A 26,935-nucleotide genomic window follows, 5' to 3' on the forward strand; every position below is an offset into this window, starting at 1 on the left:
TCCCGGCATTGTGATACTTATGTAAACAGTATGAGATAGGTAGGAATCAGAATTTTAAGGTAAGAATACTTAAAGTTATGTATTTTTCAAACTTCCAAACTGGATATTTTACATGTCCATTATATAACTGTAATTAAATTATCAAAAAGACAATACCTGTCTTTAATATGGGTGATGCTCTAGCTTTTCTTTTCTTTTTTTTTTTTTTTTTTTTTTTTGAGACAGGGTCTCACTTTCTCCCAGGCTGGAGTGTAGTGGTGCGATCATGGCTCACTGCAGCCTCAGCCTCATAGGCTCGAGAGATCCTCCCACCTCAGCCTCCCAAGTAGCTGGGACCACAGGTGTACAACACCATGCCCAGCTAATGTTTAAAATTTTTTGCAGAGACAGGGCCTCCCTCTGTTGCTCACACTGGTCTGGAATTCCTGGGTTCAAGTGATTCTCCTGCTTCATCCTCCCAAAGTGCTGTGATTACAGGCATGTGCCACTGCCTGGCCCCATATAAGTGGGATGATGACTTGAGCCTAGGAGTTCCACACCAGCCTGGGTAACATGGTACAAGACCCTGTCTCTACAAAAACTAAAAAAATTAACAGGTCATGGTGGCACCTGCCTGTGGTCCCAGCTACTCCAGGAGGCTGAGGCGGGAGGATAACTTGAGCCCAGGAGTCAAGGCTGCAGTGAGCTCTGACCTTGTCATTGCATTCCAGCCTGGGTGACAGAGTGAGACCTTGTCTCTTAAAAAAACTTACTGGCTACCTGATTATTCATAGGAAAAAAACCTGAACTCTTCTCTAAACCTCATACCTAGTACAAAAATTAACTCAAAATGGATCATGGACTAAAATGTAAAATGCAAAATAAAGATGAAAAGAGGAGCTAGAGACTGGGAGAAACTATTTGCAAACCACATGTCTGATAAAGGCCTCATATCTATAATATATAAATAACTATCCAAATTCAGCAGTGAAACCGAATCATCTAGTTTGAAAATGAATAAAAGACCTGAAGAGACATTTCAGATAACATATAAGCACATGAAAAGCTGTTCAACATCATGAGCTATCAGAAAAATGCACACTAAAGGCACGTCACTATACACCTATCAGAATGCCTAAAATAAAAAGTAGTAACAAGACCAATGCTGGTGAGGACGTGGGGAAACGGGATCACTCACACTTGGCTGGTGGGAATGGAAGACGGTACAGCCATTCTGGAAAACAGCTTGACAGTTTCTTAAAAAACTCAATGTGCAATTGCCATAGGATGCAGCACTCACATTCATGGGCAGTTATCCCAGAGAAATGAAGACTTATGTTCACACAAAAGCCTATATGTATCTGTTCATAGCAGCATTATTTATAAAGGCTGGAAACTGGAAACAACCTGGAGACTGCTCAGCAGGTGAATGGTTAAACAAACTGGTGCACCCAGACCCCAGATACCACTCTGTAGTAGTTAATGACTTCCTTGTTCATCAGTCTTTCAAACTAGAAACCACCATCATGTTTACTCCCCTTTTTTCCATCCTGGGTCTGAGTGGACTTCATTTTGCATTTCTTTCCAATGCATTTTCCCTCTGTCCTTTCTGGTTGCACCTCATGCCTCATTTGAACCGTTGTAAGAGCCACCAAATTGTTTCTCTGTCTCATCATGGAATCCTTTCTACACTTCATGCCCCACATTGCCATTGGAACAATCTTTCCAAAACATGAACAAACTAACTTAAAAGAAATATCCCAGGTAGCCTTCCAAATAAGTATAAGCTTTCTGTTAGAAGTTTGACTTCTTGTCTATAGGGAACCCCAGGACTGTAGAGAGACGGATTTGCTGTCTGCATTTTCAGATCAGGCAGAAATCCCTGGAGGGGCCCATGTGGAATAGTGGCACAAATACCGGTTCTAGAATCAGAAGCCCTCATATCCTGGTTCTAACACTAGCTGGATGTTCTTGGGAAAGTTTTGATTTCATAACCTCAGAAACTCCATTTCTTAAGAAATGGAGATGGGAAAACATACTCAAGGGATCACACAAGGCTGCTGGGAGGAGCAGATGAGGGCCATGGTGAACATGCTGTGTAATCCGTGAAGTACGTCGTATGTGTGAGAAGTGGAGCTGTGTGGATAGCGGTTCTGGAATCATTGTATGAAAACGATGGAAAGCACATTCGTAGTTCTGCCTGATGATACCACTGGGCACCTGTGTTGTACGTGACTGCAACATGGGTGAGGCCCGGGTCAGTACAGCTCACAGTTTGGTTTTCATGCAGTTAGAAAGGCCCGAGAGGATCCTTCCCCCCACCCCAGCTGTAGGAAGGAGGCGTCTGTCTCCTGCCTCTATTTGGTGGGATTGTCTGTGGCTCCTTGGTGACAGGAATACAGGGAGTGGGGGAAGAAAGCCAGCCTGACTGCTCGCTAGTCACCCTTCCCCCAGGAAGGAGTGGAGGGGTCATTTCGTGGTAACTCGCCAAGTCTTTCTTAACCCATCTGCTCTTTGAAATGACCAGCATGACAAGTAAAAGACCCGTTAGAGACAGATGGGATGTGTGTCCCGTGTGTTTATGGCTTTGTGGCCTCAGAGCTGCCAGAACTCGATAGCTTTCTGGGGAACGGTGGGTCAGCCAAGGGGCTGAAAATAGAGGAAGAAAATTCACCCTCACTGCTCTGGTCTGGAGTGATTACTGAGGAGAGCGGCATGGAGGGCCCAGCCGTGGGGTCCCTCTCAAGCACACCCTCACCGCAGTGGGAATGCGGGTCTCAACCTCCCTAGGCCTCCGTGATTTTCGTCTGTCACATACTCACCTCCAGCAGGGATGTCTATGGTGATGAGATGAGGGAGCATCATAGCACATGTGGCACTTAGTAGGCTTGTGGTGAGTGGACGCTGGCGTCAGTGGAACAGGAGACTGGGCGCTGCATGTGGACGCACTCACGTGCTGGTGGCATGGGTGGACAGAGGAGAGAGGGACGCTCTGCAGTTCTCCTTTTGGTCTGTCACCCGCGCTGTTGTGAACAGAATCCGTGAGTGTATTCTGTTGCCCCAGTCAACTTGGTAGGCTGATTGCTCAATTTTTTGCTTCCACTTTTGATTTCTTAAGAATGGGAAAAGGAATACTTCAGTTACTTTTCTGGTTGATGGCATACATTCCTTGCTATCACCTTAATGCTTTTTAATTTCTATGTATTTTGGATGCTGGAGCTTGCCTGACATCTGTGTTTTTAGGCCTCACCCTCGCGCATAACTGTTGGCCACACCAGGACCAGAGAGAAGTGACCAGACCGATTGGTAGCAGGGCTAGGACTGGAATTCTCCAGCCTTTTGGCGCCCAGCAGGCTCTGTTTTCTGTATTGCACTGCTCTTCCCTGTTTCGACCCCTGTTAGGACAGTGGATGTGAAATGTAGCTGGACGCTTTTGGGGGTGTGCTAGGAGTGTGGCAGATGCCTCAAACTGGCATTTTCCCCTGATTCTGAATTCTCATGGCTCAAAGTCAGTCTCTAGGCTACGGACCGGGAAGACGCAGGAAGTTGTTTTGTATGACAAACTATGCCAGGGCATTTTTTTCACCCGGCAATTTATTTGGTTTGGACTGGAATAAATCTCTGATATTGTTTTCTTTGACAATATTATTAGGGAGTGGAGCCTGACTTGTTAACCTAGTCCGATTCATAGTGCTTAGAATCTCAGTGAGTGTGTGTTGAACGGAGCGGAAGTGTGAGAGCATCTTGGACAGTGGTTTGCAAACCTAGCTGCATCTGGGGGGCTGTGAAAAACACATGCGTGCTTACTCCAGACCAGTTGAAATAGAATCTGCAGGAATGGAGCCTGGGCAGCTATAGTGCTGTTAAAAACCCCCAGGTGGTTCTGATATACCCTAAAGGTTGAGTAAAGGTTGAGATCCACTGATCCACAGTGAATTGGAGTCCTGGATCATAGACACGCCTTACGCTTTCACCAGCTTAGAATGGTTCTTGTGCTTTAGAACTGTGAAAAAGTGTTATGCAAACAAGTGTGGAAATAGCCTAAATGCCACATCCTGTTACTACCTGTCATGAAGTACATTGACCAGTTATTCACTCTATTCTGATCTCTACCCATTCCACCTTTTCTTCATGGAACAATAATTTGACAGTTGGTTATGCAGAACCAGAGTAAGTCTAGTTTGATTGGCGGGAAACGATTTTGGGTATGAAGTACTCTTTAGGCATTGATTGAACTCTTGTTTGTACCACCGCTGTGCTGGACAGTTTATAAATATTACTTCTTTAAACAAGGCCTATGGAGTCAGGCTGCCTGGGTTTTGCTAAGTAGTTGTGTCATTTGGGGCAAGTTTTTAAGCTTATATAAACCTGACTTTCATCTATGAAATGGGATGACAAGGGGTCATTATCATCTCACAGGATCGTGTAAATGTGTGTGTAAAGTGCTTAGTTTCGTGCCTAACACATAATAACTAGTTAATAAAGTTATTACACCATCGTCGTCATATTTAAATGTAAATATTAAGAGCTAATAAATGTGTAAAAGGTACTATACGTTTACCCATTGACTACTTTAGTTTTAAGTGGTTGGGTTAATTTATCCCTTAAATATTGGCCTCTTGAATACCTTGAATTTCAATTGAACGTAGCCAGAGGATTTCATAATTGGACCATTGCCTCTGGAAGTTGGAGCTTTGTTTGTTCGTTTGCTTTCACTTCCTACACTAAACATGTGGCTGTGCACACCTTTATGGTGACTTCTGGTACTGGGGAATCAAAGCTTCATTCGCTTCTTTGGAGGAGATGATCTTATGCTATATGAAGCACTCAGACTTTGTTAACTGTGTACCATCCAGACAAGACCAGGTGCTTCCCATGGCAGCCTGTCCTTTTCTTAGCTCTCTCATCAATCTAGCCTGTTCCTTCTATTCCTCTTTATACTAGAACTTGTCTTTGAACAAGGAATGTTGTTTTGTAACTGCTAGGTCCCCAGCAATTAGTAATGCCTAGCACATACTAGGTGCCTTCTGAATGTTAATAGGTGATAATCTAGCAGAACACAAGATAAATCCGCAGATTGAGATTTAAGCTGTGTGGTATGAACGCTGCATTGGCAAACTTATTAAATCAATTTTGTTAATACAAGTTTAACATATTTTAGTAACTGACTTAATTCAGGAATCATTTACTGAGTGTCTTCTAGGCCAGACACTGGGGACAGAAAGGTAATAATATATGATCCCTGCCTCATGCACAGGAAGTCTAGTGCGATGGACAGACACGTGCCAATGGCTGCCATGGAATATGGTGAGCATTAAGATAAAGGGGCACCCTGTGTGCCCTTGGAGCACAGAGCAGGGTTTGTGTTCTGGGAACATCGGCTCCATGTGAAAACACAATTTAAATTTTCTTTTTTCTTTTTCTTTTTTTTTTTTTTTGAGACAGAGTCTTGCTCTGTGGTCCAGGCTGGAGTACAGTGGTGTGATCTCGGCTCACTGCAACGTGCTTCCCCCAGGTTCAAGCGATTCTCGTGCCTCAGCCTCCCGAGTAGCTGGGATAACAGGTGTGCGCCACCACGCCTGGCTAATTTTTGCATTTATAGCAGAAATGGAGTTTCACCATGCTGGCCGGGCTGGTCTTGGACTCCTGACATCAGGTGATCCTCCCACCTTGGCCTTCCAAAGTTCTGGAATTATAGGCATGTATGTATTCATCCTTTTAAATATCTGCGGGTAGCACTTAACTTTAAATGGGTACTAATTAAACTATTGAATGACTTTAGTATGGATTGAATGACTTTGCTTGGGCCTCGTTTTTAATTTCCTTCATTAGAGGAAAAAAAAAAAAAATGCACGTTGAATATCCCTCATCCAAACTGCTTGGAACCAGAAGTGTCTCAGATTTCTTTACATTTTTGGATTTTTGAATATTTGTATTATACTTGCTGGTTGAGCATCCTGAATTCAAAAATTCAGAGTCTGAGCTGTTCCAATGAACGTTTCGTTGAGTGTCACGTCAGCACTCAAAAGTTGTGGATTTCAGAGTTTCTGGTTAGGGAGACACATCCTGTATGGGTGCTGGAATGTCGCAGGAGTTCTGGACCAGAGGTTGGGTGACTAGGGTTTGGTTTTCGCTTTGTTACTAAACAGGCTGTTTTCTTCCATAAGCTCAGCTTTAAATCCCCCGGTTGTCAAAGAAAGGAATGGGCCATCTGATGTTTAAGGCCTCTGTTAGTTCTGACTTGGAGACACCTGACTTCAGTTCATCTTCCTTAGGAGGGGACAAAGAATATGGGAATTTTGAAATTGTTAGTCAACATCTACAGGGTCGTTGCAGCCTGGTTTTGGGTAAAGGTCATCTTTAGTGAGCCCAGGGAGAAACAGTGGTTTAGCTGTCAGCTGAGAGGGATAAGTGGTCCTATTAATTTTCCTCTGTGTTAGTGAAAGCATTGTTAAGGGTCACAGCGTTAGTGGAGCTGGCTGGAAAGAGGAGGGGAACTCACTGTTACAGGTTATATTGAATGTCTTTTCAGTCACTAAATGCTTTTTATGATATGTTTTTCAGGATTTCAGTGTTGTATGATTTCTCTGTGTTAAGCACAGGAAATTTAACATCAGCAAAAAAGAATGCTCTTTCTTTTTTTTTTTCTTTGAGATGGACTTTCGCTCTTGTCGCCCAGGCTGGAGTGCAGTGGCGTGATCTCAGCTCACTGCAACCTCGACCTCCTGAGTTCAAGGGATTTTCCTGCCTCAGCCTCCTGAGTAGCTGGAATTACAGGTGCCCGCCAGCATGCCCGGCTAATTTTTGTATTTTTAGTACAGATGGGACTTTGCCATATTGGCCAGGCTGTTCTTGAACTTCTGACCTCAGGTGATCTTCCTGCCTCGGCTTCCCAAATTGCTGGGATTACAGGCATGCGCCGCCATGCCTGGCCTTGAATGTTCTTTCTATGGGAATCTACGAAAGCCAGCTTTTGAATCTAGTGGCAGAAAACCTCTTCTTCATTGTTTAGCTGTGCTGTGAGCTTGGAGGGCTTCAAGTCCAGCTGAAAAAGCTGTAGTATTTTAGGTCAGTTGGCTGTCTTGGAGAACTTCATGAGCACTGGGCTGGAGTGATACTGTCAGAGTTCATGAGCTGTTTGAGACTCTCAAAGCCTAGATACTGGGGTTGCCCAAATACGTCAGCTGGACTCACTGTTTCTCTCGGGAGTCGGGGGATGGAAAATGCTGTGGTCTTAACTCTTCTCTTAATTTTACAGTACTGTTATTAATGGTAGGAATGATTTCATAAGTTTGCATTTCGCTTTGTAATTCACAGAGAATTTTAAAATCCGTTATCTGATTTTATTCCCTCAGCAGTTCTGTGAAAAAGGTAGAGCACTTTCATATCTTCTGTTTTCCCATGATTCTCTTGTGGCTCACAGAAGCTAAGAGCCTTCACCAAGGTCATAGGGTGAATGAGTCGCAGAGCTGCGAGTAGAGGCTCAGGCTTCTAGTGACCCTGTTTCTTCCTTGATAGCTCGCTCTGGTGGCGCTATGTTCAGGTAACTGCGCATGCTCGGTTTGGTCTTTTGTAAATCCCTGCCCCATTTCGGGGGAGGTTCTTGGGAGGCTTCTATTCGTTTTGGAGCATTTAAGTATCTTGTCCTCTCTCCCTCTTCCCAGATGCATGGGCAGTTCTGCAGGCCCCCAGGCTGGCCCTTGTGCGTGGGGGCGTCTCCTGCCTCCACGTTGCTTGCTCGCCCCCTTCTGAAGGTGCTCTTCCCCGCATGGAACCCCCTCGTGCTGCCTCCACACTGCAGGCTGTTCGGTAAATGTTCCTAAGTGAGCATCGTTGTTTTCTAGAAATGGGACGGGGTATGGATGCCAAGTTCTTTTCTGTGTGAAGTCTTCGATTGTATCATCTTGCCTTCCCTGTCTGTGCTCCTTGAGGTTGTCGCTGTGCTGTGGTCATCTGTGTTCCCTAGGGTGCCTCCCTTGGAGTCCTGGCGGTATTAGACATGTAGTCAGTGTTCACAGCCTAAATGAAAGAAAGGCCAACAGAGTCATTAAATCTGGAAAATGACAAGTGAGGGAAAGGAATTTTTATTGGAGGCATGTGAAAAAGAAATCTTTTTAGCAAAGTTGACCTGTTTCTCAACTGAAGTTGAATTTCAGCTCAGAAAAGCAGCTGTGTGCCCAGATGGCTTTGGCATTTCAGTTTGTGACAGATGAATTGAATTTGTTGTTGTATGAATGTGTTATCCTTTTGTGGTTTTATTAGGCCTTTCTCCCAAACGGAATCGATTTTTCTATAAAACTCACACTTCCTTTTTGAGAAGTGTAACACCAATTGTATGGGATGGTCTCCCAAAAGATTACCAGCCAGGAACCGAACACACTGCCTGAGACTCACGGCCCCTGGTTCCTGCCTGTGCAGCTGCAGGGCAGAGAGGCACGCTCGAGCTGAAATCAAGACGCATGTCTGCATCTTCTCTTTCTTGACTGCTGTTTCGTCTCTGAGCTGGCCTGCCTTCAACGTCTAGGAGCTTGGTGGGTGTAGACACATTACGGTATGGAGGAGGGATACGGCGTTGACACAGCCAGGAGACTCGCTGAAGTCTCTGTTCTCTTCCTGCTCACTGCTCTCACTTTGTATGAGTCACATTTGTAGGGCTGTGCACAGTGGCTTACACCTGTAATCCCAGCACTTTGGGAGGCCAACCTGGGAGGATCTCTTGAGCCCAGAGTTTGGAACCAGTCTGGGCAACATGGTGAAAGCCCATCCCTACAAAAAATAAAAATTAAAAAATTAGCCAGGTGTATTGGCTTATGCCTGTAATCCCAGCTACTGGAGAGGCTGAGGTGCGAGAATCACTTGAGCCCGGGAAGTCGAGGCTGCAGTGAACCATCATCACGCCACTGCACTCCAGCCTGGTCAGAGCAAGACCTTGTCTCAAAACAGACAAAAACAAACAAACAAAAACCCATGTGTAATAGTGGCAGTAGTTAACTTTTGAAAGTTTGAAGAAAAGTTTCTAAATCACCTGTGACCATGGACAATTTACTTAGCCTTTCTATGCCTCAGTTTCCTCATCTATGAAAAATGAGAGAATATGGTACTGATCTTACAGGATCATTAAACCATTGCCCAGATTGCTTATAGAGCTAGAGCTTTTTCCTTGAAGTACATGAGTATGGCTGTCAGACATCTGAAACCCGAAGCCATCTTACAACATCATTTGGATACTACCCCCTCTCCGCCCTCTTTTTCCATTTGTAAGGGACAAGGATCCAGGAAGGAAAGAATCAGCTTACAAAGGCTTTTGTTACAATTAATCGTTCATGTTCTTTCTTTTGGTATCTTATTCTCTGTTTACATTTTTTTTTTTATTACATTTTTTGAGACAGAGTCTTGCTCTGTCACCCAGGCTGGAGTGCAGTGGCACGATCTCGGTTCACTCCAACCTCTGCCTCCCAGGTTCAAGTGATTCTTGTGCCTCAGCTTCCTGAGTAACTGAGATTACAGTTGTGTGCCACCACGTCCAGCTAATTTTTATGTTTTTAGTGGAGACAAGGTTTCGTCATGTTGGTCAGGCTGATCTTGAACTCCTGAACTCAGGTGATCTGCCTGCCTCAGTCCCCCAAAGAACTGAGAGTACAGGTGTGAGCCACCGCCCCCGGCCGCTGTTTCCATTTTGTAACACTAGCGTCACCCCAGTGTAGGGTGGCTAGGGGTATTCTTCTTTCCTGTTTCCTGGTGTATTTTCCTCTACAGTATTGATCACTCTTTAACATACTTTTTGGTTGTCTGTCGCTACCTACAAAAATATATGTTCGCTGTTATATCACCAGTGCCTGGCACATAGATAGTCAATATTTGTTGAATGAATGAATGAATGAATGAATGGGCTGAAAGAACCTTATTCTTCTTTCTTCTGTCAGTTCACACCAAATGCTTTTGGAAAATGCTATATGAACAGGGATCATAAGCAGCAGAGGTTACACACATGGCTGTGGGATAGCCCATCATCCTCAGATACTTGTCTGGAAGGAGGTGGAGTATTTGAGTAGAAATGATACAAGATAACTTCTTCAGGAAATCAGCCAGTGTCACAGCTTTTCACACAGGCGTGTGATGTTTGCGTATGTGTGTATGAAGAGCTGTCATGGCCTAGAATCACGGGCCTTTAGATCCCTTGTACAGATAGAAAAGTAAAGTCGGAGGCCCAGGAATGCTGTAGGCCACCAAGGTAGAGTCCCTGTCTGTCCTTCTCAGTGTCCGGTCACTTCTCACTGCACTCCCCTCTTTACTCCTAAAGCCACTTTCCCTGACTCTGAATGTGTAACCACGAGGGAGAAAATGTACTCCAGGCTCACAATTTGTGGAGAAAAAGCCCAACACCTAAAAATAATGTTCACAAAGTTTGTACCTAGAAAACGTGGCCATTTCTATCATGTCTTTGAATTTCCCTGTTTCTCATACATTTTATAAACAAGACAGTAGAAGGAGATTCATGAACAGCAACTTTAGAACAAGGGGGAAAAAATCAAACCTAGAGCATTCCAGTTTCTGTTTTCTTCTCAGTTTAGGGCTGAGGCACTTTAGCTTCCTGTCTAAGGGACTACTCAAATCTGATTAGAAGCCATTGTGGGCTGGTAATTATCCATAATTTTAGGAAGACAGATGTAGCACCAACTCTGTTCTCTAATAGCAGGCTTATTAATTTTAAATTTGCATGGCAGGAGAATCAGATGGCGAGGTGAGATAAGCATTCAGATGCTTGGTCAATGATAGCTGTTTACTTCCACGTGTCACATGGGGATTTGGGACCCGGGAAGTCCACTGAGAACTGAAGATTGTCTGTCCCCTAACCAGCTGGGTTCTTTTTCATCCTGAGCTCAGAAAGATTGCTCCTACTGCAGCCAGGGAAGACAGGTTGTTGACTGGTTAGAAATCATGGTAGGTTATTTTCTCCACTCGCAGTTCGCAGTTGGAAAGCAGGGCTATCAAAAAGTTGTCTCTGTTGTATTTCAAATCTGGGTGTTTAAAAAATTATGTAAGCAATTTAATCATTTCTTTAACAGTAGTTGTGTGTGTTCTTGATGCGAATGAGAGGTGCATTCCCTTGTAAAATCCCTGGGACTTAATAGGAAGATGTGAGCCTTAGAACAGAAGTTGGTTTTCTAGATGATCATGTAGATATGATGCTGAGCACTAGACAAAGATGTTGATTGAAGCGATTTAAAAAAATTTTGTCTGAGTTCAGATTTTACACCAATATTTAGAAAATCAGCAAAAGAACTTGGAGGAATGTTCTCAGGCATCCAGTTCAGCCCCCTGCGCACATTGTCATAAAATCCGAGTGTGTGTACAGGGAGACGCATTCCTTTCTGTTCTCATCACTGGCCCTTCCCTGGCTCTGCACCTGCCTGTCATGCACGTCCCTGTGAAGAGACCACCAAACAGGCTTTGTTTGAGCAATAAAGCTTTTTAATCACCTGGGTGCAGGCGGGCTGAGTCTGAAAAAGAGAGTCAGCGAAGGGAGATAAGGGTGGGGGCGTTTTATAGGATTTGGGTAGGTAAAGGAAAATTACAGTCAAAGGGGGGTTGTTCTCTGGTGGGCAGGAGTGGGGGTCACAAGGTGCTCAGTGTGGGAGCTTTTTGAGCCAGGAAAAGGAATTTCACAAGATAATATAATCGCTTAAGGCAAGGACCGGTCATTTTCACTTCTTTTGTGGTAGAATGTCATCAGTTAAGGTGGGACAGGGCATTTGCACTTCTTTTATGATTCTTCAGTTACTTCAGGTCATCTGGGCATATAAGTGCAAGTCACAGGGGATGCGATTCCTTGGCTTGGGCTCAGAAGCATGACATTGCCCTCTTCCCTACCTTTTCCCTCCTGTGCGGTTCTCTCACAAAGTGAATGGCCTCAGCCACAGCTTCTCTGCAGCTGCATCAGACTGTGGCGACAGGAGTGGTGGCTCCTGCAGGGCCTGCTGTCCCCACTGAGTCCAGTCTTGCTTGCCGCTGGAACCTGGTCACCATTTTGCACCGAAAGTATGTAATTCTATGGAATGAAAGCCAACATGCTGGGAATGGAGGTGTCTTTATCACGGTGCTCTGCATATTTTAATCTTGGGTGGAAAGTATGGAAAAGTATGTGATACCTGTGGTTTGATGTCAGAAGGACGTTGTGAACTTGACGTGGACTGAGGATGTTCAGGTGCAACAGGCACCCTGGCTTCATTAAATGAGACTTCCCCATCTCCCTGTCAGGCATGCACAGGTGTATGGCCACATCTTATGTGTTATCCTTATCTAGAGTGCGCCTTGTCGTCACGTTTAAAGTTACATGATGATATTCTGCCTCATAGAGTAGGTCCCAAACCGCATTCAACACAGAAATGTACTAGTGCTATTCTACATCGAAAGTGCTTTCATATACCAAGTGGGAAAGCAGTCCTAAAATCTGGGCTGGAATCACAGAAGGAAGACTTGGGGAAGCAATAGATTCCCTAATCCAAAGCTGGTTTTTCATGAACCTAGAAACAGGACCAAGAGAAGTGAATTTGCCTAAGGCCCTGACAGTGTCTCACGGTAGCATTTGAACCTAGCAGTTTCTTGACCTATTTCTTTAAATGATTAGTCATGCTTCCTCTGATTCCTATATAAACGTATTCCTCATTCATTCTTTTGTTTCAGTGAATTATTGCGGTGCTACCACGTAGCAGTATTTGCGTCAAAATGTGGCAGTGTTTATCCCTTTCCAAGGTTTTTAGTTGTACAGTTTGTCAAAGTTGTGCTAACAGTTTCTTGTTGGTTGCAAGGTGTCCTTTCAGAAGCCAATTGTGTGGTGTATTTATATTGATTGTTGGAGGTAGTTTGGTTAGAACCTACTTTGAGTGGCTGGCGTGGGCCTGGGGGACAATAACAGCTGCCTGCTTCATGGGCAGAGATGAAGTAATTGCTTCCTGGGAAGTACCATCCTCCTGGCCACACTCTCCAGCCCATTTCCTTTGTGGTGGTTTCCTTGCATCTGCATGGTTCTGACTTCATGTGAGTCTCTTTTATTTTAGCATATGACTTCAGGCTGTGGGGAAGAATGGCCATTTTAGCACAGAGATGCACACAAAGGAACAACTGGCTAAATGTGAGTGAAGACATTCTTGGGGGGGGATTCATTTCTTTTATTCTGTAACAGGCAATCTGGGAAACATTCTGGACATGTGGCCTGTGGCCTGCACTGTCACAGCTCCTCCCTGCAGGATCGCAGATGTTTGGAGATTGTAGTGATAACTGTTATCATTGAGAATGCCATTCTCACAGGCTCTAATAAGTCAGGATTTATTCAGTGTGAATTTGTTAAAGACAACTGTATTTCTAGCCAAATCCATGGGAGACGTTTCTCCTGGCAGTGTTGCTGGGGGTATTCCCGTGGCTTAGTCTTAGGGGAGCACACGCCTTTGAATACTGCTGAAGCTGTGAGTACCCAAAGCGCACCGGAGTACTTTTGCCATACGGGGTGTTAGTCACTGATACACGTCTCAGTCAGACCTGATGGATTCTTGACCCCTTCCTTTCTTAATTTTTTAATTTTTATTTTTTATTTTTGTTTTTTAAGAGCACAACCCCTCAGGTGGCCACCATGAATCTCTGGTGTTTTCAGTTGGCTGCAGCCTATTTGCTATCTCTGGTTCAAACATATTCGAAGCCTGATGATGCTTCCCTCTGTTGTTCTTCTGCTGTGTGACCTCCACGCATGCAGGGTTCAAGACTGTCAGAGCTGGGAGCCACCTTCACAACTCCCAGGGTTTCCAGAACCTCCTTTATCTAGCCCTGGGGATGGAAGAGATGTCATCAGAGACGGAGGCTTATTAGGTTTACATGCCATTGATAACGAATGAGGAGGTTTTCTTTTATATAAGGGGAGCTTCTTATAATGTGCTTTAGTAGGGTAAAGAAGCTTTTGAGGTTTGCTTTCTCTGGAAAGATAATTTGTGATCCTGCTGTTGCTTTCAACAAAAATATCATTTGCATACCAGTGCATGTTGTATTACTGAGCACTGGCTGACAAACGGTTCTTAACTCGTCATTCACTCCGCCACTGATTTTTGAATGGCATATGTGTGCCAGCTGTAGTAGGAACTTGCTAGACTCTAGAACTAACCCTTATGAAATAGGGGTCCTGGCGGAAGCAAATGCATATAACTATAAAGGTTTGAGGGGATATCAGAGGGGGTGCCTATAGGTGCAAACTTCGTTCATTCATTGTCCCATCTAGGAGGTTTTGTGTCTTAGCAGCGTGTTCCATAGCAACACATCCCTCTATCAAAATATTCATCGTATTATTTTGAAATTCTGTGCTTAGATGTGTGTTTTTCGGACTAAGTTTAGAACTGGTTAAGGACAGGCTATGGGGTACGTATTATATATATCTACACACACACATATATTTATATATATATACATTACCATTGTAAATATAGTATATATTTATATATATACTCATATATATATTTCTCCCTCTCTATATATACATACACACCACACACATACACACACACACTTCTACTGCCAAGCACAGAAAGTCAAAACTCGGCAAGGGTTCTTTTAGTGTTCATGAAAAAATAGATGTGTTAGTTGAGAGTGTCCTTAAGTTGCCAGGGGAAAGACAGGATGGATTCACAAAGGGAGATAATGTTTTTTTTTTTCTTTGTTTAACTCTTGAATTCGAAATAATTCAGACTTATGGAAAAGTTGCAAAAATAGTACAGACAATTCCCATATACTCTTCCCTCAGATTCCCCAAACATTTCACCCCATTTGTACTTTCCCTCTCTGTGGATATAATTTTTTTTTTTCTGAAATGTTTGAGAGAGGAAGGTAGAATGCAGGGCAGGGTGAAAGGTGGAAGGAGAGAGGTGGGTTGGGAAGCTTTTTTTTTTTTTTTTTTACCTTCTAAGATGGAGTTTCGCTCTTGTCACCCAGGCTGGAGTGCAATGGCACAATCTCGGCTCACTCTAACCTCTGCCTTCTGAGTTCAAGTGATTCTCCTGCTTCAGTCTCCCGGATAGCTGGGATTACAGGCGCCCACCACCATGTTCGGCTAATTTTTTATATTTTTAGTAGAGGGGTTTCACCATGTTGGCCAGGCTGGTCTTGAACTCCTGACCTCTGATGATTCATCTGCCTTGGCCAACCAAAGTGCTGGGATTACAGGCGTGAGCCACTGTGCCTGGCGATTGGGAGGCTTTTGCCGTAACCCAGAGCGCTATGATGAGGGCTGGACCTGGTTGGAAATGATGAGGAAGGTGAGAAGTGGTTAGGTCTGGCACATATTTTGAAAGGAGAGTTTAAATGGGTTGGATGACAAGAGAGAGAAAAAGAAGTTTTAAGGATGATGTCAAGGATTTTGGCCTGAGTAACTGGAAGACTAGAGATGCTGTTATTGGGATCGGGAAGACTATGGGAGGAGTGGGTTATAGTAGGGGGAATCAAAAGTGTGTTTTCCGCATGCTAAATATGAGGTCCAAAAAGGGATGTCAAGTAGTGTTGGCTGGGCGCCGTGGCTCACGCCTGTAATTCCAGCACTTTGGGAGGCTGAGGCGGGCAGATCACCTGAGGTCAAGAGTTCGAGACTAGCCTGATAATTATTAAAATCGATGATTGATGTTTGCTAATTAATCATATTATTGCTTCTAATACTGCAGGGGGTTCACACCTACCTGTGATGTTGTTCCTAATATCTAGGGACAGAGAGCATGATTTTAGTTTTAATACCACAGTAGGTATACACTCACCCTGTGACACTGATCCTAATATTGAGAGGGGTAGAATATGACATGACTCCCAACATAACAATGAATGGACAGCCACCCGGTGATATTGCTCCTGATATTCATGGAAGAAGCATATGATATTACTCCCAATATCCCAGGGAGGGTATAGCTCTTCTGTGATATGGTTCCTAGTATCTGGAGGGGGAGAGGATGATAATAATTCCAGTATCGCAGGCTGTGTTCACCCACCCTGCGATATTGTTATTAATATCCTGGGAGAGGAAGATATGATTCCCCATAGAGCAGGAGGCGTACACCCAGCCTGGGATATTGTTCCTAATATCCATGGAGAGGAGAGGCTGATGTTACTCCCAATATGGCAGGGGGTGTACATCCACCCTGTGATATTCTTCTTGATATTCCAAGGCTGAGAGGTTGATATTACTCCTAGTATCTCAGACACCGTACAGCCCCGTGTGATACTCTTCCTGATATCTGGAAGGGGAGAAGATGGTATCAATCCCCATATCGCAGGAGGTGAACACGTACTCTGTGATATCTTTCTTAGTATGCAGGGAGAGAGAGGGTAATATTATTCCCAATATTGCAGAAGATGTACACGTCCCCCCGTGATATTGTCCTTAATATTCCAAGGCACAGAAGACAATGTTACTCCCAATATCGCAGAAAGTGTACACCACACAGTGATGTTGTTCCCATGATCCAGGAGGGAAGAGGACGATATGACTTTCAACCCTTGCACCCTGCAATGCTCTCATCCTGCAACACCGACACCAGCTCAACCTGACATGGGACCAGAGGTGCTGGCTGGGGGTGTTCATTGCTTCTCTGTTCTCCCTTGCCAGACTCAGTAGAGGAAGCTGAGACCGAGCAGCCGCAGGAACAAGGTAGGTTTTGCCCGTGGCTCAGGCTTCTCTGGTTATGAGCTGGGCTTTGGAGTAACGGCAGGGGAGGGGACAGAGGTGAGTACGGTGGGCATTGGATGCGGCTGTCACCCCTCTGTGGTGTGGGCTGGGGACTTGAGGGACATCGCCTGAGGTGGGCCTGAACCTCCCGTCTACTCTGACACTGGAGGCCGTGAGGTCCCACATTTCTTCCAATGAACATGCTGACCCCCGCCTGGTCCCCGACCGAGATGGGGCATCCTTTCCACTGCTGGGACCCACATGTAGCTGTGGGTTCCTTTTTCATGACCTGGAGAAGCTGCAGTTCACCCTGTGCTCTGCCTCAGAGATGGGAGGCCACACTGCCCTCAGCGGGTAGCAGAATTCAGAGCCTTAGGTTGCAGGGGCCTCAACTGAGGTCTCTGAAGGGTCTGCTCCTTCCTGAGGGGAGCCAGGGGGGAAGGGAAGGCTGTTGTAGTTTTGCCTCAGGGAGGGGGTGGTTCCACCCTCTGCCAAAGTCACTGGAGCAAAGGCACGTGGCTCTCCAGCTGCCCCGGAGACCAGGGTAGTGGCTGGGAGGGGCTGTGTGCCTCTGCCGGGTGGGGGCGATTTCTTAGCTAATCTAGTGTAGTCAAGTCAGACATTTGCCTCTAAATCATATTTATTTATTTTTTTAATTCTAAGGCTTTACAGATGAATAAGGAGGCAGTTTGTATTGAACATATTTTTTGCATGTGAGCTTGAAACAGAGGGTCGGTTTAAATCTAGGTTTTTCCCTTCCCAGTAATGCCTCCTTTCATCCCAGGTTTTCCAACAGGAAATGCGCTTGTTTGCTCACCTCTGGGAGGGGGCTTTGGCTAGGAATCCACCAAAGCCAGCAGACACCAGTGGGCTGCTGGAGCAGTCTGGCCTTTGTTAACCCTTTAGGAACCGTGGGCTTCAGGTTTTCAGACCATCCACGGTGAAGGTGGCCACAGGGGCCTGGCAGCTTTCCCATCCTTCCTGCAGGGATGGTCCGTTTCCCTGCACGGAGCTGGGTACATGGGTACAACACCCCTGTCCTGTGCCGTTGGTGGCTTTACCAATTTTGCATAGCAGCTTTTGAGCTGATCCATAGCTCTGATTGGCTGTTGAGGATTTCATGGATTCCTGTACCCCACCGGGGGGCCCAATATGCTGACAGAAGTTACATTTGTATTTGTGGTGCTGCATATACATGGGTCCAGTTAGAAGGCTTTGATTCTTTCTAAAGGGAAAGGCATCTCTGAGGGGTCACTGTTCTGACACAGTCTCCTAAAACCTTGCTGTCAGGTGGGCGACAAAACAGGACAGGAGGGTGATTTTGTAGGAGAGTCGGGCCACGGGCCTGCGTGTTCTCTCTGTCCCCGTAGTGCCGGAGTTCGTACGTGCTCCAGGCCCCGAATTTGCGTTGCACATAATTCTTAAGGGCTCATGGCAAGCTGCGCCGGGGACACAGAGGGCGGGGATGTGGGGACCCTGCCCCCAGTGGACCAAGGACTCACTGCCGGACTCTAATATGTCTAGGTGTTTTTGTGACTTGCAGAAATACCTCCATCTTGTCTGGGCCTGGATCCACAGGAGACCCTGTCGAAGGTGAAGAATGTTCTGGAACAATGCAAGACCTGCCCAGGCTGCCCCCTGGAGCCAGCGTCCTGGGGTCTCTGTGCGGCATCCAGCAACGTGAGCTTGCAGGACCCCGAGGACCCCTCCTTCTTCTTGGAAGCTGAGGACGACTGGGAGGACCCAGAGGCCCTGAGCTCACTGCTGCTGTTCCTGAACGCCCCCGGGTACAAGGCCAGCTTCTGTGGCCTGTACGACGTGGCACTGCCATGGCTGAGCGGCATGTTCTGCAGCTTTAGAGACGAGGAGGAGCTGACTGAGTGCCTGGCACATGCCCGAGGGGCGGCCAAGAAAGCTGGCCTCTTCATGACCAGAGTCCATGCCATCGTGGACTGCCTGGTGGCCCTGGCCTGGCTTCACGTGCTTCATGGACAGAGCCTGGTGACCCTGAACATCCTGCAGTCTGTCCAGGATGCAGTGGTGGCCAGAGAGGACCAGAGGGTGTAATGGCCAACATGCTGGCCGTGGCTGTGAAGAGGACAGGCCGGACGAGGCAGGCAGCTGAGGGCTACTACTGCGCCTTATGAGCGGCTTGGGACCTGGGCCATTGGAGGAACCAGGCAGTGGTGCTGGCCAATTTCGGGACCCTGTGCCTGCATGCAAGTGCCAGCAGGCTGGCCCAGCACTACCTCCTGGGGGCCATGCGGCTGTTCTCGAGGCTGCCCTGCAGGGAGTGTGGCCGAGACTTCACCCACGTACTCCTGCAGCTGGGCCACCTCTGCACCCGCCAGGGCCCAGCCCAGCAGGGCAAGGGCTACTATGAGTGGGCCCTTCTGGTCACCGTAGAAATAGGCCATGTGGAGAGTGAGTGCCCTAGTTCCTCCTGTGAGCCTTCTGGGGCCACTCGGGTCAGGGCTCACCTGGGGTTTATGATTCAGAAACAAGTGGTGGTTTTTCCACCATCGAAAGTGCTGAGCCATGTCCAGCAGCAGATGTTGGCAAGCGCCCTGGAGACAGGCGGTTCCCATGCAGGGCCAGGCCCTCTGTGGCCTACTGAGGCAGCCAGCTCTTCCTGGTTTGCCCAGGGACCATCCTGCCTTGGGCACTGAAAGTCCTGCATGCTGGGAATTCCTAGACATAACCCTGGGATCAAGGCAGGCTCGGCTGCGCTGGGACTTCGGGCCCCACCATGAGCCAGGCCCTGAACACCAGTTCTTGTGCCCGTGTTATCTGCTTGGTATGTTGGCAGCCTGCGCACCTGTCATCCCACTTCACAGAGGACACGGGGGCGGGTGATTGCCCAAAGCCGCAGAGCAGTTCATGCAAAAGCAGCTCGTTGTGCAGTGTGCCAGGCCCCACCCACAAATGGGGCTTGTGGGGTCCTCGGGTGGCAGAGACTGAGCGTGGGAATGTGAGCTTCAGGCCACAGAAGCCACAAAAGGGTGAATGGCGTGATGGCGGGGCAGCACTTGGCCCTGGGTTAGGGAAGCCTCTTTAGTCTAGAACCAGAGGGTTGAGAGCATTTAGTCAAGTAATAGTTGGTGGAGGAGAGGCTGGTGGTGTAGCCTGTGTGAAGGCCTAGGGGTGAGAGAGTGGGGGTGAGTGAGTGGGAATGAGTGGGGTGTGAGTGGTGGTGAGTGAGTGGAGGTGTGATGGAGTGAGTGGGGGGGTGTGAGCGGGGATGAGTGGGGTGTGATGGGGTGAGTGAGCGGGAGAGTGAGCGGGGTGAGTGGGGTGTGAGTGGGGGTGAGTGAGCGGGAGTGGTAGCGGGGTTGAGTGGGGTGGGAGCGGGGATGAGTGAACAGGGCTTATGCAGGGAGGTGCAGAGTTGGGAGGGGGTGGGTTGGGTGCTGGATGGTGAGAAGCTCTTCTGGAGAGCTAAGCAGGGCCTGGGGCCTCAGGCTGTGGCTTGGCCTTTTCCCCAAGAGCACTGGGGAGCCATGGAGTGCTATCGAACAGTCACTGCAGACTGAGCAGTGAACGGACAGTAGGTGGGCAGGCCTGTCCGAAATCTAGGCCACAGAGAATAGATGAGGAAGTTGAGTCCAGGGAAATGGCTGAGACAAGGGATACTGTTGTGGGTCCCCTCTGTCTTGCAGCGCTTTGTCATGGCATAGTGAGACCACTCAGAGGTGCCTCCTGTGACCTGGACCAGAGCCCCAGGGGCTGTGACCAAACCTGCCCATTTCCAGCACAGGCCTGGCACCCACTCCTGGCCCTAGGAGGGATAAGATTTTGGAAAGGACCGTGTGAAGGGGCCCCGGTCCCACACATCTGCCCAAGGAGGGTTGGGGGGTTCAGACCCAGGCTTCTTCCCCAGGGACATTCTCTTACTGGAAGGAGACCCTCCAGGAACCCAGTGCCCCAGCCCCCACTGCAGCCTCCAGTGGCTCTTGGCACAATAGCCTGTGGTACCTCCTCCTACGAGGCCCTCCCCGGGGTGCTAGGGGATTCAGACTTGGAAATGCAGGCCAGGGAACGGGGATCATGCTTCCCTGTCTCCCCACCCTGCGCTGAACGATCGAGGAGACCAAGGGCGGGGCTGATACCCCACATGCTTCCTTGGGGTCATTTTTGAGTCACTTTCGGTAGTTTGTGTCCTTCTAAGAATTTGGCTGTTGTGTCTAGATGGTCTGGTTTGTTGGTGTACAATTGTTCGTAGTGTTTTCGTGGAATCCTTTTATTTCTGTCAGGTCGGCAATAATGTTTCCTCTTTCATTTCTGATTTTAGAAACTTGGGTTTGTAATTTTTTATTTCTTCATTTTTATTAGAGATGGGGTCTCATCATGTTCCCCCGGGCTGGTCTTGAATGCTGGCCTCACGATCCTTCCACCTCAGCCTCACAAAGTGCTGGGATGACAGGCGTCAGCCATGGTGCTCAGTCTCTGATTTTAGTCATTTGTGTCCCGTCTTTCTTTCCTCGGTCAGTCTAGTGAACGATTTGTCAATTGTGTTATTTTCAAAAAACCCACCTTCGGTTCTGTTATCTCTTTTGTTTTTCCATTCTCTGTATTTTTACTTTCCATTTCCACTCTCACGTTTATTATTTTCTTCCTTTTATTCACTTTGGGTTTAGTTCTTTTTCTAGTTTCTCAAGGTGGAAGGTTAGGTTTTTGATTTGAGATTTTTCTTCCTTCTTTGAATGTAGACATTTACAGTTATAAATTTCCCTTTCAGCACTGCCTTAGCTGCATCTTGGAATTTTTGATACGTTGTGCTATTTTTATTTTTAAAGACAGAGTTTTGCTCTATTGCCCAGGCTGGGGTGCAGTGGTGCAATCTTGGCTCACTGCAACTTCTACTCAGGTTAGAGCCATTCTCATGCCTCAGCCTCCCGAGTAGCTGGAATTACAGATGTGCACCACTCCACCCGGCTAATTTTTGTATTTTTTTTAAATATAGAGACGGGATTTCACCATGTTTCCCAGGCTGATCTCAAACTCCGGGACTCAAGCGATGCTCCTGCCTCGGCCTCCCACAGTGCTGGGATGAGAGGCGTGAGCCACCGCACTGGCCGGGGCTGTGCGTTTGTTTGCATTCTTCTCAAATTAGTTTTTGGTTTCCCTGCTGGTCTCTTTGACTCACTGGTTGTTTAGGAGTGTGTAGTTTTCACATATTTTTTGAATTTCCCACATTTCCTTCACTGTCGATTTCTAGTTTTGTGCCAGTACAGCTGAAGAACACCTCTGCTTTGGTCTCAGTCCTTCTCCATTCACTGAGGCTCGTTTTGTGGCCTGGCACATGGTCTGTCATGGGGAATGTCCCATGGGTGCTCGAGAGGACTGTGTATTCGGCTGTTGTTGGGTGGCGTGTGTGACAGATGTCCATTCGGCGTACCTGGTTTCCTATGTTAATCTCCGGAATGTTTCTGACACTAGAAAATCAGGCTTTGGGAGAGGCCAGTGAGCCTGTGGGTTGGGAGCCTGGTTGCATGAGAGAAGCATGTGTGGGAACGCCAGGGGCCAGCTTTGAATCCCATTCCCCCAACATGATGCCATGTGTGGCAGACGTGATGCTTGGCTTTGCTCTCTCAGGGTTCCATCTGTGACAGGGGCCACTTGTGCCCCTGGCCTCATCAGCTCAGGCTGAAGGCAGCCCTGATCCTGGCCAGAGGGTCTTTGTGAAGCAGAAATAGATGGCCTGGTGCAGGTGCCAAGCCCCTGCTGTTCACTCTGCGTCCATCCACAACCTCGGCCCTGGGAGTTGTAAAGAAGGCCGGCCTGTACCATGAGCATCTGCACCAAGATGTGCCCATGTCACAGTGTGCTTGGCGTCTGCCCTGGCACAGGTGCATGGCCTGTCTGCGCTCAGGCGCCCCGCCTATGGGGCCCAGGCTCACAGAGGTGTGAAGGAGGCAAGCAGGGGCCTCTGAGCCCAGCCAGCCTCGCTTCGATGCTGGGAGACTAACGTCTTCCATTTTGTCTTCTGCCCAGACCAGCTGCGGGCCGTCCAGTGGCTGTGCTACTTCTACAGCGCCGTCATGCCCAGCGAGGCCCAGTATGTCATCTACCACGATCTCCAGCTCTCCCTGGCCCGCAAGGTGGCCGACAAGGTGCTGGAGGGGCAGCTCCTGGAGACCATCAGTCAGCTGTACCTGTCCCTGGGCACGGAGCGGTAAGGGCTGGTTTTGCAGTGGTGGAGGTGGGGGCGGGCAGGGAGAAGGGCACAGGGAAGCTGGCCCAGGGCCCAGCAGCCCCTCTCCTTTTGATCATTTGGTGCTTTGGCATCAGATGCTTTGAGCTGGCCGGCCTGGGGTCATCCCAGGGCTGCTGCTGGCCCATGAGTCCCAGCTTGAGCCTCCCTTGTTGGGGCAAAGGTCACCTCAACCCCAGCAGAGGCAGTAGGTGCACTCTGGGCTGTTCTTCCTACTATGGTGGCTTTTGTCATCTTACCTGTGCCTGCCCCGAATCTTCACTCCTGGGCTTCGTCTGTCCCCTTAAATGTGACCACAGCAGCCACCTGTGGCTTCTCTCCCACAGAAGACAGAGCCAGTTGTGTCACCTGCTTCCCTGGGGCAGGGTTTCAAGGTCTCACATCCCATATTTGGCCTAGTCAGCTTCCCCCAAGCATCCTGACCTGGTGGGGTAACCATGGCCCTGGCCACCCCACCCATAGGGCCCAGTGACATTGCTGCAGTCCCAGCCCCTTGAGTGTTGGACTTACTGAGAAAGCAGAGAAGGAGCCAGATTCCATAGGGACCTGGGAGACTGACTGTAGTCTTGGCCTCAAGTTCACAGAAGGAAAATGGGACAGTGTGCTAGAGCCATGCTTCTCAAAGTGTAGTCCCTGGACCAGTAGAGCAGCATCCATGTCACCTAGGAGTTTGTGGCAAGTGGGAGTTCTAGGGCCTGCCCCAGGCCTGTGGAGCCGGAAGCTCTGGGGGCAGGGCCAGCAAGCTATAAGGACAGGCCTCCGGGTGACTGTGATGCCTGCACACCTTGAGAACCATCGACCTAGATAGCCTCTGAACACTAACGGCTCCTGGTGCGTCTGGAGAAGACACAGGCCATGTCTGGGAGGCAGGGGAGATGGACTAGCACACTCCTCCTGCCACAGGGCAGCATGATGCTCGATTCCCTCAGAAGGATGTCCTTCATCTTTTCCATGCCGTGTGTGTTCACTCTGGCCATCCCAGCAGCCTGGGAAGGGCAGAACACTGCACACACAAGAGGGCCGTTCCCAGTCCCCACATGCCAGATTCATCTGTCACCAGACCCACGGGAGGAGGCAGACTGGTTCCAGGAGGATGAGAGCCCTTGTTCTGACACCTGTGTCTGATTCCAGTGATTCCAGGGCCTACAAATCCTCTCTGGACTACACCAAACGAAGTCTGGGGATTTTCATTGACCTCCAGAGGAAAGAGGAGGCACATGCCTGGCTGCAAGCAGGGAAGATCTATTACCTCCTGCGGCAGAGCGAGCTGGTGGACCTGTACATCCAGGTGAGTGGCAAGGGATGCAGGAGGACTCCTGTGCTGTTCACTCTCTGTCCATCCACCCATCCATTCACCCTTCCATCATCTATTTACCTGTTCATCCTTCCATCCATCCATCCATCATCCATCCGTCTGTCCTTTCATCCATCCATCATTCATCCATCCTTTTATCATCCATCTATTCACCCGTCTATCCATCCATTCACCTGTCCATCCACCCATCCGTTCATCCTTCCATCACCTATTTACCTGTTCATTCTTCTATCCATCCATCATCCATCCATCCATCATGCATCCACTCGCTTGCTCATCCTTCCATCCATCCATCCCTTTATCATCCATTGATTCAGCCACCATCCGTCCATCTGTTCGTCCGTTCATCCTTCCATCATCCATCCATTCACCTGTTCATCCATCCATCCATCATCCATCCATCATTCATCCACCTACCAATTGATCTTTCCATTCATCCATCCTCTCACCCATCCATCCATTCACCGTTCGTCCATCCACCCACCCACCAATCTACCTATTAATGCATCCCTCCATTCATCTATCTGTCCATTTGTTTATCCATACATTCGTCTGTCCACCATCTATCCATCCACATGTACATACATCATCTACCCTCCACCCATCCATACATTATCTACCCACCCATACATACACACATCATTCCACCCACCCACCCATCCATCCAAGCATTCATCTATCCACACACCCTTCCATCCATCCATGTGTCTTCATCTCCTCATCCATTCATCCATCCATCCACTCATTCCTAAGCCACTGCTGAGCACCTGTTGTGTGCCTTTTCCCTCCCTCCAACTGGTTCCCTCACATCCTCCTCCGGTGGCCAGCATCTTCTCCCTGAGGGCAGAGGCGCGGCCCCTCACAGTGCACAGCACTTGCTGGTATACAGCACATCCTCAAATAATGTGACCACTCAGTTAACACACAGAAGAACTTGCTCCAAGCGACACGTGGCACATCTCCTTACAAAATGAATCTATCATAGTGGCTGTTTTCAGAGGCTTTCCGAAACACTGTGTGATCTGGTACAAATTGTGAAGCCCAGGAGCCTGGTGAAGCTTTCATTATTGAGCACCTGCTGTATACCTCCTTGAGCTGAGGAGAGGGATCAAGAGCTCATGGCCAAGAGGGGACCAGGCCCACCCACAAACACTGAAACACTGCTGATGTGGCAGGGATGTGACAACGCAGAAAGGAGACAGGGGCTGGGCTCCCAGCAATCTAGGGGCCACGGAGACTGGTTTGAGTGCAGGGGGAGTGGGCTAGGGCTACCCCTGGTGGTAGGATTCACAGGTGTCGGGCTCCTGGGCTGCAGCTGCTCAGTCACCTCCTGGCACTCAGGTGCATCAGTTCATTGTCCTCATGCCAGTGGTGGGGGCAGCCTCCATGCACAGGGTCTGAAAAATGCTCAGGTGTACCTGTAGTGTGTGGGAGAAAAGAGGCTGGCAAAGGTGCGCGTAGCCACGTTGCTAGGTGTGGGTCTGGAGCGAACTTCTGTCTCCTTTCAGGTGGCACAGAATGTGGACGTGCACACAGGCGACCCCAACCTGGGGCTGGAGCTGTTTGAGGCAGTTGGAGACATCTTCTTCAATGGGCCCTGGGAGCAGGAGGAAGGCATGCCCTTCTACCGAGTGAGCTGGCCTGTGGGCTGATGTGGGTGGGCCTCAGTGGGGCACCTGGTGGTCTGAGGCATATGACCATGCCGCTGCCCGGGAAAAACGCTCGGAGCCTGGACGTGACAATTGCTCTACCCTTGTACCTGATGACCTCAAGCAACCATGAGTGGGAAGTCCTGTCCCCATCTTCCAGATGAGGAAACTGAGGCTCAGAGAGGCACAGGGACATGTCAAAGGACACACAGCATATCAGTGGGAGGCCCAGGTCTGCATGTACCCCGAAGCGGGACGACTTCTCCTTTCCTCTGAGCTCACAGTGTGGCTCAGCCCTGGGCACAGATCAGTGTGGTGTTTCTAGAGCAGAGAGGAGTGTTGGCTCCCCCCAGTCAGACCCCCAGTGCTCAGGTGGGAGCGGCTGGTTTGAGGCTGTCGGGAGTAGCTGGATGGGCCTCAGGTGACTCTTCAGCCCCCAACTTGGGTGTCTGAACTATGTGTTATCCCACAGCACAGAGCTGTGTCGAGGTGCAGGAGTAGCTGGGGTGTGGGAAGCTCCAAGCACATGTTTGAGCTCTGATGAGGACGCTGCGCAAGGTGGGTGCTGTGGGAAACCTGACCCCACCTGCCTGTGTGGTAGGACCAGGCCCTGCCCCTGGCAGTGACTACGGACAACCGCAGGGTGGAGCTGCAGCTACAGCTGTGCAGCAAGCTGGTGGCACTCCTGGTCACAATGGAGCAGCCACAGGAGGGCTTGGAGGTTGCCCACATGGTCCTAGCACTCAGCATCACTCTGGGTACGTCCCCTGAGCCCCCACCCTGCCAGGACCCACACTTTGCCAGAGCCCAGCCTCTGGGTCTGCAGGCCAGGAGCTGAAACAGCTGCTGGATTTTCCTGGTCTCCTGTCCAGGCAGGCAGATCTGCCCAACTGGCTTCCCCGTCCGGCTGTGGGGCACAGCCCGAGGTCTCTCACGCAGTGCAGAGCTCCCTGCCTGCCTGAGTTCTGCTTCCTCTGCCTGTTCCCGCTGCTGACCACAAGGGCCGCCCAGTGTGCCCTCTGCCTTCCAGACATGCCAGGCATCTCGTTGGTCCCTGTATGTGCCAGGCTGAGTGGCACATTCCCTTTGTC

The 26,935-nt window shown here is 48.6% G+C and overlaps 1 protein-coding gene across 9 annotated transcripts in view; it reads left to right on the top strand.

Annotated features, from left to right (window-relative positions):
• LOC140713382 (SH3 domain and tetratricopeptide repeat-containing protein 1-like) overlaps window positions 1–26,935 on the top strand; it is a 43,545-nt gene that overhangs the window by 12,720 nt on the left and 3,890 nt on the right. For 3 of the 9 annotated variants that reach the window (XM_073023306.1, XM_073023305.1, XM_073023307.1), the window contains 5 exons: window positions 16,468–16,648; window positions 18,210–19,090; window positions 22,661–22,841; window positions 24,012–24,168; window positions 25,704–25,826. In XM_073023306.1, coding sequence (XP_072879407.1) covers window positions 18,928–19,090; window positions 22,661–22,841; window positions 24,012–24,168; window positions 25,704–25,826 — 624 coding nt within the window. In that variant the 5' untranslated portion in view covers window positions 16,468–16,648; window positions 18,210–18,927. Of the gene's footprint in view, window positions 1–13,084; window positions 13,112–16,467; window positions 16,649–17,215; window positions 19,669–22,660; window positions 22,842–24,011; window positions 24,169–25,703; window positions 25,827–26,935 lie in introns of those variants that run through there. The other 6 variants (XM_073023310.1, XM_073023309.1, XM_073023308.1 and 3 more) reach the window with 5 other exon arrangements.

This window comes from Chlorocebus sabaeus, chromosome 14 (genome assembly GCF_047675955.1).
Source record: "Chlorocebus sabaeus isolate Y175 chromosome 14, mChlSab1.0.hap1, whole genome shotgun sequence".
Classification (NCBI taxonomy): Eukaryota; Metazoa; Chordata; class Mammalia; order Primates; family Cercopithecidae; genus Chlorocebus; species Chlorocebus sabaeus.